Source organism: Bos taurus, chromosome 2 (assembly GCF_002263795.3).
Source record: "Bos taurus isolate L1 Dominette 01449 registration number 42190680 breed Hereford chromosome 2, ARS-UCD2.0, whole genome shotgun sequence".
In the NCBI taxonomy this organism is placed as follows: domain Eukaryota; kingdom Metazoa; phylum Chordata; class Mammalia; order Artiodactyla; family Bovidae; genus Bos; species Bos taurus.
This window is the reverse complement of record NC_037329.1, coordinates 88,921,070-88,938,529: the sequence shown is the minus strand read 5'-3', so window position 1 is coordinate 88,938,529 and position 17,460 is coordinate 88,921,070. Positions and strand designations below refer to the sequence as shown.

General features: G+C 41.7%; 1 protein-coding gene across 10 annotated transcripts in view; it reads right to left on the bottom strand.

The window, feature by feature from the left end:
• Nucleotides 1-17,460, bottom strand: part of SPATS2L (spermatogenesis associated serine rich 2 like) — a 190,892-nt gene that overhangs the window by 85,862 nt on the left and 87,570 nt on the right. For all 10 annotated transcript variants that reach the window (XM_005202655.5, XM_005202660.5, NM_001192987.1 and 7 more), the window contains one exon: nt 16,842-16,902. In XM_005202655.5, coding sequence (XP_005202712.1) covers nt 16,842-16,880 — 39 coding nt within the window. In that variant the 5' untranslated portion in view covers nt 16,881-16,902. The remainder of the gene's footprint in view (nt 1-16,841; nt 16,903-17,460) is intronic.

Genomic DNA, 17,460 nt, shown 5'->3' with positions numbered 1-17,460 from the left:
CAGGCATCACAAGCCATCTTATGATTCTGAGTCTTATTCTAAAGGTAGCCATTCAAGGGATTTACTCCGAAGAGTGTGATTATTTGTGTATTTAAGAAAGTCACTGTGGTTTCTATGTGGATGAGTTGGAAGAGAGCACACAGATGCTTGGCAGGATTTTAATGCAGGGACAGAATGTAGACCAAGATGGAGCAGTAGAGACAATGACTCATAATTTACTTGGGTGGAAGTAACTGATGTGTATTTAACTAGATGCAGGGAAGCCCCCAGATGACTCAGTGGTAAAGAATCTGCCAATGCAGGAGCTACAGGAGACATGGGTTTGATTCCTGGGTCAGGAAGATCCCCTGGAGAAGGAAATGGCAACCCACCCCAGTATTCTTGTCTGGAGAATTCCATGGACAGAGGAGCCTGGTGGGCTACAGTCCTGGGGGTTGCAAAGAGTCAGACAAGACTGAGTGACTGAGCATACACACACAGACACAGGGAATGAAGAAGACGGAAGATGAAGGAATCTGGATGGTTCCCGGGTGTCTGGCTTGAACATTTTTGTGGACAGTGGTGTCATTTCCTGAGAAAAGGGGCAGTGAGTGGTAAAAATGGAGCATTCTGAGGGGGCTGGGAGACTCCACTTCAAGATGTTTAGAAAGCAGCTGACTTTATGAACCTGTAGCTCCAGGGAAGAACTGAGCCTGGGATACAGATATGGGTGCTGTTAGCATCCAACAGCGGAGAAGGCAATGGCATCCCACTCCAGTACTCTTGTCTGGAAAATCCCATGGACAGCCTGGTAGGCTGCAGTCCATGGGGTCGCGAAGAGTCCAACACGACTGAGTGACTTCACTTTCACTTTTCACTTTCACGCATTGGAGAAGGAAATGGCAACCCACTCCAGTGTTCTTTTTTTTTTTTCACTCCAGTGTTCTTGCCTGGAGAATCCCAGGGACGGCGGAGCCTGGTGGGCTGCCGTCTATGGGGTCGCACAGAGTCAGACACGACTGAAGAAACTTAGCAGCAGCAGTAGCATCCAACAGTGGTTCTCAGCCCTGGCTGCAAACTGGAACCACCTGGTGAGATTTAAAATGTACCTACGTTCGGGTCCCACCTCAAGCAATTAAATATGGGCCTAGATATTCTTTTTTTTTTTTTTAAGTTTTCCTAGTGGCTCTGGGAGTTGGTGATGGACAGGAAGCCTGGTGTGCTGCAGCCGATGGGGTCGCAAAGAGTCGGACGTGACTAAGCAACTGAACTGAACTGAAGTGGCTCTAATGGCCACCCACAACTGAAAAGCATGAGTGAGAGATGTAAGGGAAGGCATGAATAGCTAAGGCAGAGTATAGAAACAAGAGAAAAGAAGGGGGCTAGGACAAAACCTCTTTTTAGGTATAACTGCTTACCCTATCAACTAATTTACCTGTGCCTACTATCCACTCATCCACACTTCTGCATAGTTTATGTAACAGTGTCATTTTTAAAATATCAGTTCTAGTTTAGAACAGTTTTACTTTCTGAGGAGGTATTTCAGTTATTTACTGCTGCATAACAAGTCACCTCAAAATTTTGTGGCTACAAACAAAAATCAGTTATGATATTTCAATGTTCCTGTGGGTCAGGAGTTGAAGAGGAGTTCGGCTGAGAAGGTCTACCTTGGGGTCTTTCAGACAGACAGAGAGAGGAGCTGGTGCAGTAGGGGAGGGGGCCACTGGTGCAGCCAGAGTCTGGCTGACCATCTCTCTCTCTCTCTCCATGTATTATGCTCAGGCATTCTCCATGTGGTCCTTCTGGGTTCATCTGGGCTTCCTCACAGCATGGAGGCCTGAGAATAGTTAGACTGTTGACATGGCTGCCCAGAGTTTCAAAACAAGTGTCCCAACTAGTGAGCAAGAAGCTCAATCACCCACTGCGAAAGCCACACAGAGTCAGTCAAAGCCTACCCAATTTTAAGGGGAGTGGGCACAGACCCCACCTCTTAACAGGAGAGATCCTGTTAGAGCCGCTAGAGAACACCATCTGGCTCAAAGGGTTGTTTAAGCAACAACAATCCAGGCTTCTTTCCATCAACTTGGTGTCTATACTTCCTCAAGTCATTGAGTATTTGAGGGGCAAAAAAGCAAATTAATGCAATAGTTACAACACTAAATGAAAATCGATAGCTTAAAGAAGTTATAAAACTTCCCTGATTCCTAGAAATAAGACTGATATTTTGACTTGTCTTTGAGTATCTGATCTTAAAAGACACTTTTCAGATGAAGTATCTTCAGTTCAGTTCAACTCAGTTGTGTCTGACTGTTTGTGACCCCATGGACTGTAGCATGCCAGGCTTCCCTGTCCATCACCTACTCTTGGAGCTTGCTTAAACTCATGTCCATCAAGTCGGTGATGCCATCAAACCATCTCATTCTCTGTCATTCACTTCTCCTCCTGCCTTCAGTCTTTGCCAGTATCAGGATCTTTTCCAATGAGTCAGTTTTTCACATTAGGTGGTCAAAGTATTGGAGTTTCAGCTTCAGCATCAGTCTTTCCAATGAATATTCAGGACTGATTTCCTTTAGGATTGACTGGTTGGATCTCCTTGCAGTCCAAGGGAATCTCAAGAGTTCTCCAACACCATAGTTCAAAAGCATCAATTCTTTGGTGCTCAGCTTTCTTTATGGTGCCCAACTCTCACATCCATACATGACTACTGGAAAAACCATAGCTTTGACTAGACGGACTTTTGTTGACAAAGCAATGTCTCTGCTTTTTAATATGCCGTCTATGTTTAATTTAGTCCATGACACATTTTTCATATCAGAAGTTTCACCTTTCATCTACCACATATAGGTTTGGTGTATATCTCAAATAGTTGCTATTGGTAGCAGCTAAGAGTTGGACATGACTGAGTGACTTCCCTTTCACTTTTCACTTTCATGCATTGGAGAAAGAAATGGCAACCCACTCCAATGTTCTTGCCTGGAGAATCCCAGGGATGGCGGAGCCTGGTGGGCTTCTGTCTATGGGGTGGCACAGAGTCAGACATGACTGAAGTGACTTAGCAGCAGCAGCAGCAACCCTACCAATTTATACTGAGACAAGCAATGGACTTAACACACATTTCATTTCACCTACTTCGCTACTAGCATGTATTCAGTGTATACCCACACGTTCTGCATAAGTGCACTTTATTCTTCCTCGTATTTTCCCAGAAACACCAGACGTGCACATAATTTAGGATCAGTTCAGTTCAGTTCAGTTGCTCAGTCGTGTCTGACTCTTTGCAAATCCATGGACTGCCGCATGCCAGGCTTCCCTGTCCATCACCTACTCCTGGAGTTCACTCAAACTCATCCATCAAGTTGGTGATGCCATCCAACCATCTCATCCTCTGTCATCCCCTTCTCCTCCCGCCTTCAATCCTTCCCAGCATCAGGGTCTTTTCAAATGAGTCAGTTCTTTGCATCAGGTGGCCAAAGTATTGGAGTTTCAGCTTCAGCATCAGTCCTTTCAATGGATATTCAGGACTGATTTCCTTTAGGATGGACTGGTTGGATCTTCTTGCAGTCCAAGGGACTCTCAAGAGTCTTCTCCACCACCAAGTTCAAAAGCATCAATTCTTTGGCGTTTAGCTTTCTTTATGGTCCAACTCTTACATCCATACATGACCACTGGAAAAACCATAGCTTTGACTAGACTGACCTTTGTTGGCAAAGTAATGTCTCTGCTTTTTAATATGCTGTCTAGGTTGGTCATAACTTTCCTTCCAAAGAGTAATCATCTTTTAATTTCATAGCTGCAGTCACCATCTGCAGTGATTTTGGAGCTCCCCAAAATAAGGACTCTCATTGTTTTCCATTGTTTCCCCATCTATTTGCCATGAAGTGATGGGACCAGATGCCATGATCTTAGTTTTCTCAATGTTGAATTTTAAGCCAACTTTTTCACTCTCCTCTTTCACTTTCGTGAAGAGACTCTTTACTTCTTCACTTTCTGCCATAATGTGGTGTCATCTGCATATCTGAGGTTATTGATATTTCTCCTGGCAATCTTGATTCCAGCTTGTGCTTCATCCAGTCCAGAATTTCTCATGATGTACTCTGCATATAAGTTAAATAAGCAGGGTGACAATATACAGCCTTGACGTACTCCTTTCCTGATTTGGAACCAGTCTGTTCCATGTCCAGTTCTAACTCTTGTTTCTTGACCTGCATACAGATTTCTCAGGAGGCAGGTCAGGTGGTCTGGTTATTTAGGATACAGTGAAGTTTTTTTCTCAGCCAGCCTTTTATATCCACACAGTGTTAGGATTTAGGAAAATATTTCTGGTGAGCTTGAGCAACTTTCTTTGATGAAATTCATACTTGAATTTATTAGTGAAGGCAAAAAGAAAGTGGGAATTTTATTTTTACAAGGCATTTTTGTTTTTGTTTTTTTAAAGTTTTAATTGATTCAACTCCCTTTTTTTTTTTTGGCCACACAGTGCAGCATATGGGATCTAGTTCCCTGACCAGGGATTGAACCTGTTCCCTGTGCATTGAAAGTGCAGAGTTTTAACCACTGGACCACCAGGGAAGTCTGATTTTGGTATTTTAATCAAAATAGAAAAGTGAGATATTTTAAACTTATCTTTTGCTTGTAACTTAGAATAGTCAGTTACAAGCATAATAATAACTTCCCTGGTGGCTCAGACGGTAAAGCATCTGCCTGCAATGCAGGAGACCCGGGTTCGATTCCTGGGTCGGGAAGATCTCTGGAGAAGGAAATGGCAACCCACTCCAGTATCCTTGCCTGGAGAATCCCATGGACAGAGGAGCCTGGTAGGCTACAGTCCACAGGGGTCGCAAAGAGTCAGACACAACTGAGTGACTTCACTTCACTTCACTTCACTTAGAATAGTCAATAAAAAATCTTTCCTCACTTCTTTGGAACTTGAGGAAGGAAGTTAATTACTCAAATCTACTCTCCCTGTGGGTATTTCCCCCTGCTCATTCAGGTACTAGTCACTATTATACTTTGCTGCTGCTGCTGTTGCTAAGTCACTTCAGTCCTGTCCAACTCTGTGCGACCCCATAGACAGCAGCCCACCGGGCTCCCCCGTCCCTGGGATTCTCCAGGCAAGAACACTGGAATGGGTTGCCATTTCCTTCTCCAATGCGTGAAAGTGAAAAGTGAAAGTGAAGTCGCTCAGTCGTGTCTGACTCCTAGTGACCCGATGGACTGCAGCCTACCAGGCTCCTCCGTCCATGGGATTTTCCAGGCAAGAGTACTGGAGTGGGGTGCCATTGCCTTCTCCTTTATGATACTTTAATCAATACCGAATAAAGAAGTTAGTTATCCCTTGTGCATGCATGCTCAGTCAATCAGTTGTGTTCAGTTCTTGGCAACCCCATGAACTGTAGCCTGCTAGTCTCCTCTGTCCACGGATTTTTCAGGCAAGAATACTGAAGTGCGTTGCCATTTCCTCCTCCAGGGGATCATCCTGATCCAGGGATCAAAACCACATCTCCTGCACTGCAGGCATATTCTTTACCACTAGCACGACCTGGGAAGCCCTAGTCACCCCCTTAGTCAATACCAGAACAAAGGAGTTAAGTTAATCTCTAAATTATATTCAGTTCAGTTCAGTTCAGTCGCTCAGTCGTGTCCGACTCTTTGCAATCCCATGAATCGCAGCACGCCAGGCCTCCCTGTCCATCAACTCCCAGAGTTCACTCAGACTCACGTGCATCGAGTCAGTGATGCCATCCAACCATCTCATCCTCTGTCGTCCCCTTCTCCTCCTGCCCCCAATCCCTCCCAGCATCAGAGTCTTTTCCAATGAGTCAGTTCTTCGCACGAGGTGGCCAAAGTACTGGAGTTTCAGCTTTAGCATCATTCCTTCCAAAGAAATCCCAGGGCTGATCTCCTTTAGGATGGACTGGTTGGATCTCCTTGTAGTCCAAGGGACTCTCAAGAGTCTTCTCCGACACCACAGTTCAAAAGCATCAATTCTTCGGCACTCAGCCTTCTTCACAGTCCAACTCTCACATCCATATATGACCACAGGAAAAACCATAGCCTTGACTAGACGGACCTTTGTTGGCAAAGTAATGTCTCTGCTTTTGAATATGCTATCTAGGTTGGTCATAACTTTCCTTCCAAGGAGTAAGTGTCTTTTAATTTCATGGCTGCAGTCACCATCTGCAGTGATTTTGGAGCCCCCCAAAATAAATTATTGGCTATTTCTTCACTGTGGCATGAAGGATGGACACCATCTCACCATCATGGAAACCAGGAACATGCCCTTTCTTTAGGGGAAGTGTATTTGTTCACCCACATACTTTTTTTTTTTTTAGACTTTAACAGATTTGACCAATTTTAAGAAGGTATGCTGATTTAAACATCAGTAAAAATGATAATCTGTCTGGCCAGATGTTGTTTTCCCAATGATTTTATGATTTTGTTTGCTTTTTCTCTAAAAGTGATAAAAAGAGTTAAAACTAGTTTGTGGATTCAGCCTTAGTCAAATAGCTACAATTTCAGTCTGAGTCAATAAAAACTTACATGGAAAAAGAATCTGGAAAAAAATGGTTATATGTATATGTATAACTGAATCACTTTACTTATGAAACTAACACAACATTTTAAAGTGACTATATTCCAATGTAAAATTAAATTTAAAAATAGATTGGAAAAACTGGGAAAAAAAACAACAAACAAACATCCACTGATGGATGAGTAGGTAAAGAAAATATGATATATACATACAGAGGAATACTATTCAGCCTTTAAAAAGAAGGAAATCCTGTTATATGCAACAGTGTGGATAAACCATGAGGACATTATGTTCAATGAAATAAGTCGGAAACAGGACAAATACTGCATGATTCCACTTACATGAGGTATCGTGTTAACACAGTCAAACTCATAGAAGCAGAGAGGAAGAACAGTGGTTGCTAGGGAATGGGGGAAAGAAAATGGGGAGCTGCTGTTCAGTGGGCAGAAAATTTCAGTTACGTGAGCTGATTAAGTTCTAGAGATCTGCTGGGCAACACTGCTAGATTAACAACATTGTAGTGAACGCTCAAAGAGTAATCTCCTGTTAAATGCTCTCACTACAATAAAAGAAAGAAAAATGTTAACTTTAAAGTGTATCATGGCTCTTCAATCATCATTTCAGTACATTTTTATGGATAATTATCTTCAGGAACTGAGCAACAGACATATTCACTACTACGTATAAAATAGATAATTAATGAGAGTCAACTGCATATTACAGGGAGCTCTACTCAAAGCTCTGTGATGATCTAAATGTGAAGGAAATCCCAGAAAGAGGCAATATATGTATACATGAAGCTGATTCATTTTGCTGTACAGTAGAAACTAATACAACACTATGAAGCAATGATACTCCAATTAGGAAAAAAAAAAAATGAGCAGCAGAGTTTTGAAGGATCTGTAGACAGTTATCAGACATGCCACACAAGTGAACCATACATGTAGCTTGAAAGAGAGTTAAGTCACTCAGTTGTGTCCAACTCTTTGTGACCCCATGGACTGTAGCCCACCAGGCTCCTCCATCCACGGGATTCTCCAGGCAAGAATACTGGAGTGGGTTGCCATTTCCTTCTCCAGTGGAATCTTCCTGACCCAGGGATTGAACCCAGGTCTCCCATAATGCAGGCAGACGCTTTAACCTCTGAGCCACCAGGGAAGCCCAAGAATACTGGAGTGGATAGCCTATCCCTTCTCCAGGGGAACTTCCCGACCCAAGAATCGAACTGGGATCTCCTGCATTGCAGGCAGATTCTTTATCAGCTGAGCTACCCAGGAAACCCAGAGAGGTTGTGTAGTGTGCTCCAGTGGAGGCCACTGATTTATATCAGGACCAAGGCTGCAAACAGGTTCTTTGACCCATGGTACAATCCCCTTTTCTGTCTTTTATGGTGCTTATGAGGTGAGAAAGTCCATGGATTCATCCATTATTAGAGCTGGAAAGGATTTTGGAGCTCCTCCACATGAAGGAGAGTCCTCATTTGGCAGATAAGGATACTAAAGCCCAATGTACCAAAGGACACACAATTTTTCAGTAAAATTAATGTGTTCCTTTGTTTCCTTAAATGTGGTTAGAGTATACTTGAATAGAAAATGAGACTCCTAAATCATCCCTTCCCTAGAAGTCACGAAGACTCCCTATGCTAGTGGCAGTATGGCTCATCTGCTAAAGGAAAGGAAATTCTAGTAACTGTATTTTAACTTACTAATTAACAGAGGCTCTCAAGTGTTTTATGGATTCTTTTCAATAAGCATATAAATCTCATGCTTTTCTCTTACATGATTCAATTCCAAAGTAGTTATTTCAGTTTCCTTTGTAAATCTAAAATTGTGTTATCCTCTCAAAAATAGCCCTTTGCGGGAAACAAAGGTGACCGACGGCCCAGCTACCATCCCTCTGGGTCCACCCAAGCTATGCTCTCCCCACCCAAGCACGCAAGTCACACTCCACCTGGATGCACCATACGATGCCTCAGGTAGGTGGCAGGGTACTCGCGGAAGTTCATTACAGGATGAGGGTTTCGGGAGTCCTCTAGCTGGGGTCTGAGGATGCCTCATCTACCTGCACAAACTTCCTCAGAACTGCACTCACTGCCCAGGGAGACTCTTCCTACCCTGTTTTCTTGTCTTCTCCTTCTTCTTTCAACAATAGTGGACCAGCATGCGTGGCAGTCTATAAATTCTCCCTGCCTGCCCCTACTGCTCTTTTACAAGCACCTGCCTAACCTGCTTCCCACCCCAAGAAATCTCTTACTCATGTAATCCCACCTTGGCTTCTGCTTTTGGAGGACTCAAACGAACACAAATATGCCTTTTCTAATATGCCTTTTCCCATCTTTTTCTTACTGACATTCTAAGGCTTGCCCCAACACAGGGAGGCACGCTCCACTTGCTTTTCCTTTCTTCCTGCTGCCTGAGAATCACCGTTACAGAATCTTGGCTCAGTTATTTAGCTCAATAGCGATTAACAAATATTTGGGGGGCATAAATTCTATGATATTACTACTATAGAAGCTACTGAGTACACAAATAAATTAAAAGTCCATTTGTGCTTATAAGAGGCTTGTAATCAAGTTGGGGATAAATCTCAGAGAAAAAGTGGTTTTAACAATAATACAAGCAGTATGCTGTTAAACGCTGACTCAATCAATCTACCTACCTACCTATTTAATCTAACTGGACAGATTTTTAATGCTCAAGGTCAGAAGAGAAGAAACCATCACAACTTTATCATTTTGTGTGTGTGTGAAAAATAACTAGAATATTGGTAAAGTCCCCGTAAATTCCAAGGGATTGCCAATAGAGGTAACTTTTATTCCTGTCACCAAAGGTTTTAATTTTTACATGCTCTTGTATCGTTTAGCATTAACCATCTATCTTGTATCTACCTCTCAGCCATGGTGCAAAAGGGGCTATGATGAAAGGCTGGAAGGAGGTGAGGGGCAGGAGAAACAGAACAGAAACACTGAATTCCGATTGTGTAGCTTGGAAAAAAGCAATGTGATGCAAATCCTACAATAGTAAATTTCTTCTTATCCCCAGAAACCGATGCTGACATTTCCATTTATTCATTCAGTTCCTTTAGACTCCTTGTCAAATCTCTTCTAGTTGCCAAGCAACAATAACAGCAGTTCTGTACATAAGCATTAGGCAATAACTACTGTCAATGTTTCTCCTTTCTTTGAAAGGGAAATTTAATGACCCTTTCCTATGAGAAAATGATGACAAGAACCTATTCGTGGTGAAACCTAAAAGCTGTGTGTGTGGTTTGTGTTGTTGCTGCCTGAATCCAAGGACTGGGCTAAACTGACCTAAACACTATTACAAAAGGTTGAAATAAAAATTTGCTCCAATGCTTGCATTGTTTGATCTTTAAAAACAACTGCATATCATTAAAACTTGTCCACATCCCATGAAATGAGTTCCCTATTAAATGGAGTTAATATTTTAAAGATGCATGATGATGGGTCTTTTCTGTACTTTCTCTGATCCTGCTAAAATCTCTTTAATCAAACTCTTGGGTTTTTCTGACAATACTCCTCCACAGTAAAGAATCTGCCTGTAATGCAGGAGACCAGGCTTCGATCCCTGGGTAGGGAAGATCCTCTGGAGAAGGGAATGGCAACCTACTCCAGTATTCTTGCCTGGAGAATCCCATGGACAGAGGAGCCTGGTGGGGTACAGTCCATGGGGTCACAAAGATTTGGACACGACTGAGTGACTAACACTTTCACACTTTCACTCCTCCATGTAAAGACTTGAACAATATTTCAGTACTTTGTAAAACACAGATCAAGACAGTTTTAGGAAAAAATAAAATGAAATGGAACATCTGCCCACCTATTGAGGACAGACTCCAGGACACAGAGTCTACGTGAGGCACCAGCACGATGGTGGAGACGACCCCTCCCTGTGCCCACTGTGGACCAAAGGCTCCTCTCCTCTTATCTAGTCCTCCTCCTCCATTTTAATGAGTCTGTATGATTATTGTTTACAACCCAATTTACCTCTATAACTTTAACAGCTCAAAAAGCTGTTCACAATAAGTGACACATTGCAGCAAGGATATTGTAGACTAAGCAATTCCCCATTTCCATATCATCATATTTTCTAGTCTCACTTATTTTTTGTGAGGCTCAGCAATAGCTATAAAAGTTTGAAAAAGTCAAGTCCAGTTTTATGTTCTTTTTCTCATTTGGGATTTTTATTATGTTTTCTTTCTGATCTCATTTCTGTGTGAATTATACTTTGAGTTCCAAACAAAAACATGAACTCCTTTTTAATAAGCTCTTTTTCCTTTTTTTAAAATAATAAAATACACTGATGAGCTCCCCCAGATGCTCTATAGTTCATAGGATTAAGAGCTTATAAAGCTGCCGTACATTTATTATCGGATTTGATGACTTTGTCAGGTAGGTTTTATTTTCATGTCTAACCTACAGATCAGGAAACTGAGGCCCAGAAAAGTCAAGTGACTTGCTCCAGACCACTCAACTAGTAACTGGGGAGAGGTAATAATCTCTGCTTCTGCTTCCAATCTCCACTCTCCTTCCATGACTTTACCTGGCTGGAGATTACTTCCCGAGCATACTTGCTTTCTCTGTGGCTTAAGGATCACTTTTGGTTGGGATTTTTTTATCAGATCAAAACTGTACATTCAGCAAATATTATTTTGTAACTCCATCTGTAATCCTATTTTACAAACAAGGATCTTCTTGGCTTTCCATCACCAAATTGTACTGCTGAATTGTACTCTATTTAAACTGATTTATAATAATGCATGAAAATATCTAACTAAAAATGTTATTTTGTGGATGCCAGTTGCAATAATCTTTCCTTAGTCAGATGAGAATTACATCTAAAACTTTATAAATCAATTTAGTTTGGTACCCTAGTGCTTCACGTGAGAAATAATGTAATAGTCACCACTGAGCCATATCTTTAACTCATCTATGAGATTCTAGTGTTAAATTTCTTTTTCTTCTTCTTCTTTTTTTATTTTTTAAAGGCATTAGTTAGTAAAGAGCTGTAAAAAGTGAATTGGCCCTAAATATAAGATCCCTGATTGGGTTCCCCAGGTGGCACAGTGGTAAAGAATCCAGGCAACACAGGTTTGATCCCTGGGTTAGGAAGATCCCCTGGAGTAGGAAATGGCAACCCACTCCAGTATTCTTGCCTGGACAATTCCATGGACAGAGGAGCCTGGTAGGCTACAGTCCATGGGGTTACAATGATTTGGATGCAACTGAGCATGCACATGAGATCCCTGATTAGCCTGAAGATTTTGTTCTGGTATCTTTCTTTAACAAAGTGAAATATTCTTCCTATTTTTTGGAAACAGTACAGTGAGATAAGACTGGTTACTCACCAAAGGACCTCATTTGTTATCACTGAAACCTACCTGAGACCACCTGTATTTGATAACTGTCTCATAAAGATGCTGCTTTTCTACAGAACCACAGGGAATCAACCTAAGTAACCTAAGCTTGTTTTTAGAAGCGATTTAAAACTTGCTTTATTTAATAGAAAAGTAAGTACTAAAATGCGATGACATTTCCATTAACCTACATTTCAATTTTCAAGAACACTTGAGGTTTTGCAAAATATTGTGAATGGGAAATTTGTCTATAAAGAACGTTAACAATTCAAGCAGGCAGGTTCATTCATTTGTCATCCATTCATTTATTTAACTCACATTGGGGTCAGCTATGTGTCAACACTAAGAATATGAAGACAAGAAGGGCCCCGTGCCTGCCCCCAAGCAGCACACAATCTCACTTGGGAAGACAGACCACTAAGCATCACAATACAGGGGCAGAAGGCAGAGAACCCCACTGAAGCACAAAGGAGAACAGTAGAAGGGCCGGCGGGCAGAGAAAGGAGGTACCTGAAAGGATTCCTAAAGGGTAGTGAGTGAGGGTCCCTGGGGAGGACATCCCAGAGAGAGGAAACTATCTTTGCAAAGGCCTGGAGGCAGAAACACTCATGGTCAGGATAGCTGCACTGAAGTGGGAGTGGAGAAATGGCTACAGATAAAGGTGGAAAAACAGACAGGGTCAGCTCACACAGACAGTGGATGTCACACTAAGGACATTAAACTCTGACTTCAAGACTATTTCCAGAACTTTCCTGGTGGTCCAGCGGTTAATAATCCACCTTCCATTGCAGAGGACATGGGTTCAATCCCTGGTCAGGGAACTAAGATCCCACATGCCAAGGGGTTAAGCTCCACAACTACAGAGACCGTGGGCACACCTAAGACCCAACACATCCCAGAATAAAATGAATAAATAAATAAATAGTTTTTAAAAACGAATATTTCCAATTTAAATCCTTTCAGTCATAACCCAATCACAAAGAGTGTCAATTGCAAATGCCAATTGTCTTGGATATGAGACCCGAAGTTATGTCTTTGGATTAAAAGCTGCATGAGGACAGAAATGATGCTCTCACCTCTTCCTTTCCAATTCATCCAAGAGTGAACGCACCAGAGATAACTGAGGAAATTATCTCACTGCAAGACTTTAACTAAGTATTTAACTTCCCACAGTGCTTGACTAGATAGTGTATAAACACACCACACAGATTTGTTCTCACATCTCCTAAGAGCTTATAATTTATAATGTAAGACATAACAGTTGTTATTATTCTTAATCTTCAGAACTGAAATGTCACTGCTGTGTGACAGATTGGGAAACAAACTAATCATAAAAAGGCCATAAAAGCTAATAACTAAAGGAAATAAAAGTGCAAAAATAAATCAATGTGAAATTACAAATGATCAGAATTTTCAGTTGTTTATTATGATTTATTTTATTGAGCTAAGAAATCTATTAACCTTTTGATATGGGAAGATGGAATTTACTAACTGAGTTAGAAGAGCTCTACTTTCATTGTCATGCAGATGAATAATATTTACAACTTAAACATCACCCTCTTTCAAAATAATGCCAACACTTTGATAAGTTACTGAAATGCAACAGCAAAAACACCATCTACTGCTAATCTTCATACATACATGTGACGTTGGTCAGGACAAGCAGATGAATGTGGCGGTTAAGCCAATGCATGGAGCATTCGCACTGAACCTCTATGGTCTGTGAGATGATGGATCAGCCTCCTTCCACATTTTGGCTCGACACTACCTCTATTTTGAATAAGACACTCTATCTGCTGAGCCTACCATATTGGTCTGTCCACTGGCCATGTTTTGTAGGGAATCAATTATTATGACTGATTCTTTAAAGTGCTTTTCCTTCTCATAATCCAACTTTAAGAGCTGTTCAGCCCATCCATCAACAGACATTTGAAAGGGGCCAATATCTGGTCAGCACTGTGGTGGCAAACTCAGCTTCTCCAACTGGGAACACATTCTTGCCTGAGGGTATGACTGTGAGTCACGGAGAATATGAAGCCACAATATAAAAGGGCACAGACTTCTGCCACTGTTCACTCAGCGGTCAATAAGTGAACACAGTTCTGTATTAATATAATATAGGCAATATATTATGGAATACAATAGATAAAAAATTTGCACCCATTTTTAAGATAACACAGAAGATCCCAAAGAAATTCTATGTGGAAGTTGGTGTTGACCATGTCCCCAAGTAGGAGGTTTGTTCTTCTGTGCTCTCGGGTTATTCTGGTAGAAAACTCTGGGGAGCGGTAATGTAGAGGAAAGAGCAAGAGAAAGAACCAGAACCAGTGTAGAGGAAAGAGCACGAGGAAGAACCAGAACCAGACAGAGCTGAGTTTAAATCCTTGCTCTTTCACATTCCTTGAAAGTCTGACTTTGACCAAATCACTTTATCTCAAGCCTTTGTATCTTCATCAAACAAGTAGTACTTGTTTATAGATCTTCATATTAAATAACTTTTCCTGGTGCTGGGAAAGATTGAAGGTAGGAGGAGAAGGGGACGACAGAGGATGAGATGATTGGATGGCATCACCGACTCAATGGATATGAGTTTGAGCAAGCTCTGGGGGATGGTGAAGGACAGGGAAGCCTGGCATGCTGCTATCCATGGAGTCACAAAAAGTCAGACACGACTGAGCGACTGAACAACAACAAACCACAGCTGGCAAAGCTGGGGGAGCTTTGAAAAATATACCATATCAGGTCATGTTCCTGCTTAATTCCTTTCAGTGGCTACTTTTGCCCTTTGAATAAAACCCTACATGTTTCTATGTCAAGTTCTAAATTTTGGGGGGCACAGAACCCCTATGACAGTCTGGTAAAGCCTTGGGGGTCCTTCTCAGAATAATATTTAACTAAAGTACATAGGATTACAGAGTAAATCACTCATATTGAAATAACGTTGACATTAATAAAAAGTTTATGCTACAGTAATATATATGTGCTTCTGTCAACATCAAATAACACAATAGGGTGGCAAGTTCTGTAACTACAGTAATTCTACAGTGTGTGCTAAGTCGCTTCAGTTGTGGCTGACTCTTTGCAGCCCTACAGACTATAGCCCACAAGGCTCCTCTGTCCATGGGATTCTCCAGGCAGGTATTCCTGGAGTGGGTTGCCATGCCCTTCTCCAGAGGATCTTCCTGACCCAAGGATGGAACCCTTGTCTCCTGTGGCTCCTGCACTGCAGGCAGGTTCTTTACTGCTGAGCCACTGGGGAAGCTCCAATTTTGCAATAGAGATGAACAAATAGCATTTTAAGATATCTGTAACAAATGTAATCTGATATGAAGATATTTGTGATTTCTAGTTGTGAAAGTCAGAGGTACTACAGCTACTCCTGTGGGTTGTTTTTCTCCCTTGCCTATATTCATGATTGAAGGAAATTTTAAATTTCATTCAGATATGAATAAAGATGAAAATTCATCTTTTCTCATCCAGCTTTGTGGACCCCTGGCTTCTACTCATGGATGCTGTGGAGATTGAGGAACACACAGGTGAGGAGCCAGAATTCTACCAATACTGGTTCATGCCCTGCTCTCTGATCTCATCTCCCATCACCATTCCTCTGCCTACCGCACTGTGGTCAACCAGCCACTTGCCCACTTGCTCTTCAAACACTATGAACTTTAGTCCTCCTCAGGCATCTGCTTTTGCTTTTCTACCTGGAACACTCTGCCCTTGGATCATTGCACGATGTTCCTTTCCTGTTTTCTTTATCTCAGCTTGCATCACCTCCTCTGAGAGAGCTGCCCTGACCAAGCCCACCTAAGTAGCCACCTACCTGTGCCACCCTGCTGTATTTTTCTCATCGTAACATCATTATCTGAAACGATCGCATTCATTTACTTGTTCTTGTGTTTACTCTCTGTTTCCCTGCCCTAAAAAGCAAGCTCCATGGGAGCAGGAACCTCATCTACACATTCAGTGCCACATTGCGGGCATCTAGAACAGTGTGGAGGTCGAAGTAGGCATCTGATACTTCTCAGCTAAATGGAGGCAAAATTACTAAGGATTCCAGCGGTGTTACTTCTCTCATTGTTCATTCAGTATTTGAGGTACTAGGAGGATACAAAGAGATGAAAGACAAACTCCTGCCTTCAAGCAGTTCACAGCCTAGTGGAGGTGGGAGGCAGCCAGCCATGTAGAAAGCTGGAGGGAGTTCCAGAGGAGGCTCCTCCACTCTGCTGTGCAACCATGGACAAACCTCTGGAAGGGCCTCATTTCCCCTAGGGCAGATGAGTGGTTTGGACAAACTGATCTCCATAATTTCCTGTGATCTACAGTTTATGATCGTTAAAGAGCTAACAGTGCAAGGAGCAGATTCGGCAGGTGAGGGGTTGTGACCCGAAGTGGAGGAAAGTCACAGAGGAGGACAAGATTTGGAAGGACTCTGATATCATCAGCCTCCATCAAATAGAGGGGGGGGGATTTTCAGACTCTTGAACTCTGTGTTGAAAGAAACTGTAAAGGCCACCCAGCATGACCATGAGGTAAGACTTTGGATAAACCTATGAGGCTGTTTTTGGAGATGTAACATAATACCCTTGCGTTTAGATGGAACCCAGCGTGGTGGGTAAGAGTATCAACTGTAGAATGGCACTGTAGCTATGTGAACTTAGGCAAAGCACTTACCTTCTCTGTGTCTCAATTCCCTCCTCTGTAAAATGAAAATAACTACATGCGGTTATAGTCAAGACTAAATGAGGAAATGAATGTAATAGGCGTACATGCTACTTATGATTGTGTGGAATGGTTTTCTCCGGTGTCAAACGTATTATGTATCCCTCACCACCCGCCACCCCCTCCCCCGAAACCATTTTCCTCTTGTTCCATTATAATTGAGTTTTTACTAGCTAGAGACTACATTATCCAGTTTGGAGTTTCTGCAAACCAATATATAATTATATCCTACCTTTTCCTTGACATTCACATGAGTATTGAGTTCGGCCATCTTGCTTCTAGTGGAATAAGCCCTACCAAGAAGGAAAAAAAAAAGATTAACTTTTAAAATTGATTTCTCAATGTGTTATTTTTACGCTCTCTTCCAATATAGTAAACAATTTCATTTCACCATAATCATAAATACCAATTTAGAATATAAAAATACTTTCAAGCTAAGCACTTGTCTTAGATATGGTCTAAAAGCATGTTACAATAATTCCAGATGACAACCTGAAATCTTTTATTCATACTGTACTGACACAGAGAATGACAAAATCAGATGGGTATGCACCTAATTTGTGTTCCTTATTATGTAAAAGAATGGTGGTCAAAAAACTGTGAGAGGAGGAAAAGTGTACCTATTTTAACTAAGCACTGTCGTCATAATCTCTACTGCTTCGGTGTTTCTCAATCTCAACATAGCAAACACTGACTGAGTCTTTCCTGCATGTATGTAACTATACCAAAACGCTCCAGGAAGAAACAGGAGAAATGGTTTCAGGTTAAAACGTAAAAAACACATAGCAGTTTTAAAACTTGCATTTTCACTTATCAGTATAGAAATATCCCTCTGAATCTATACATATATA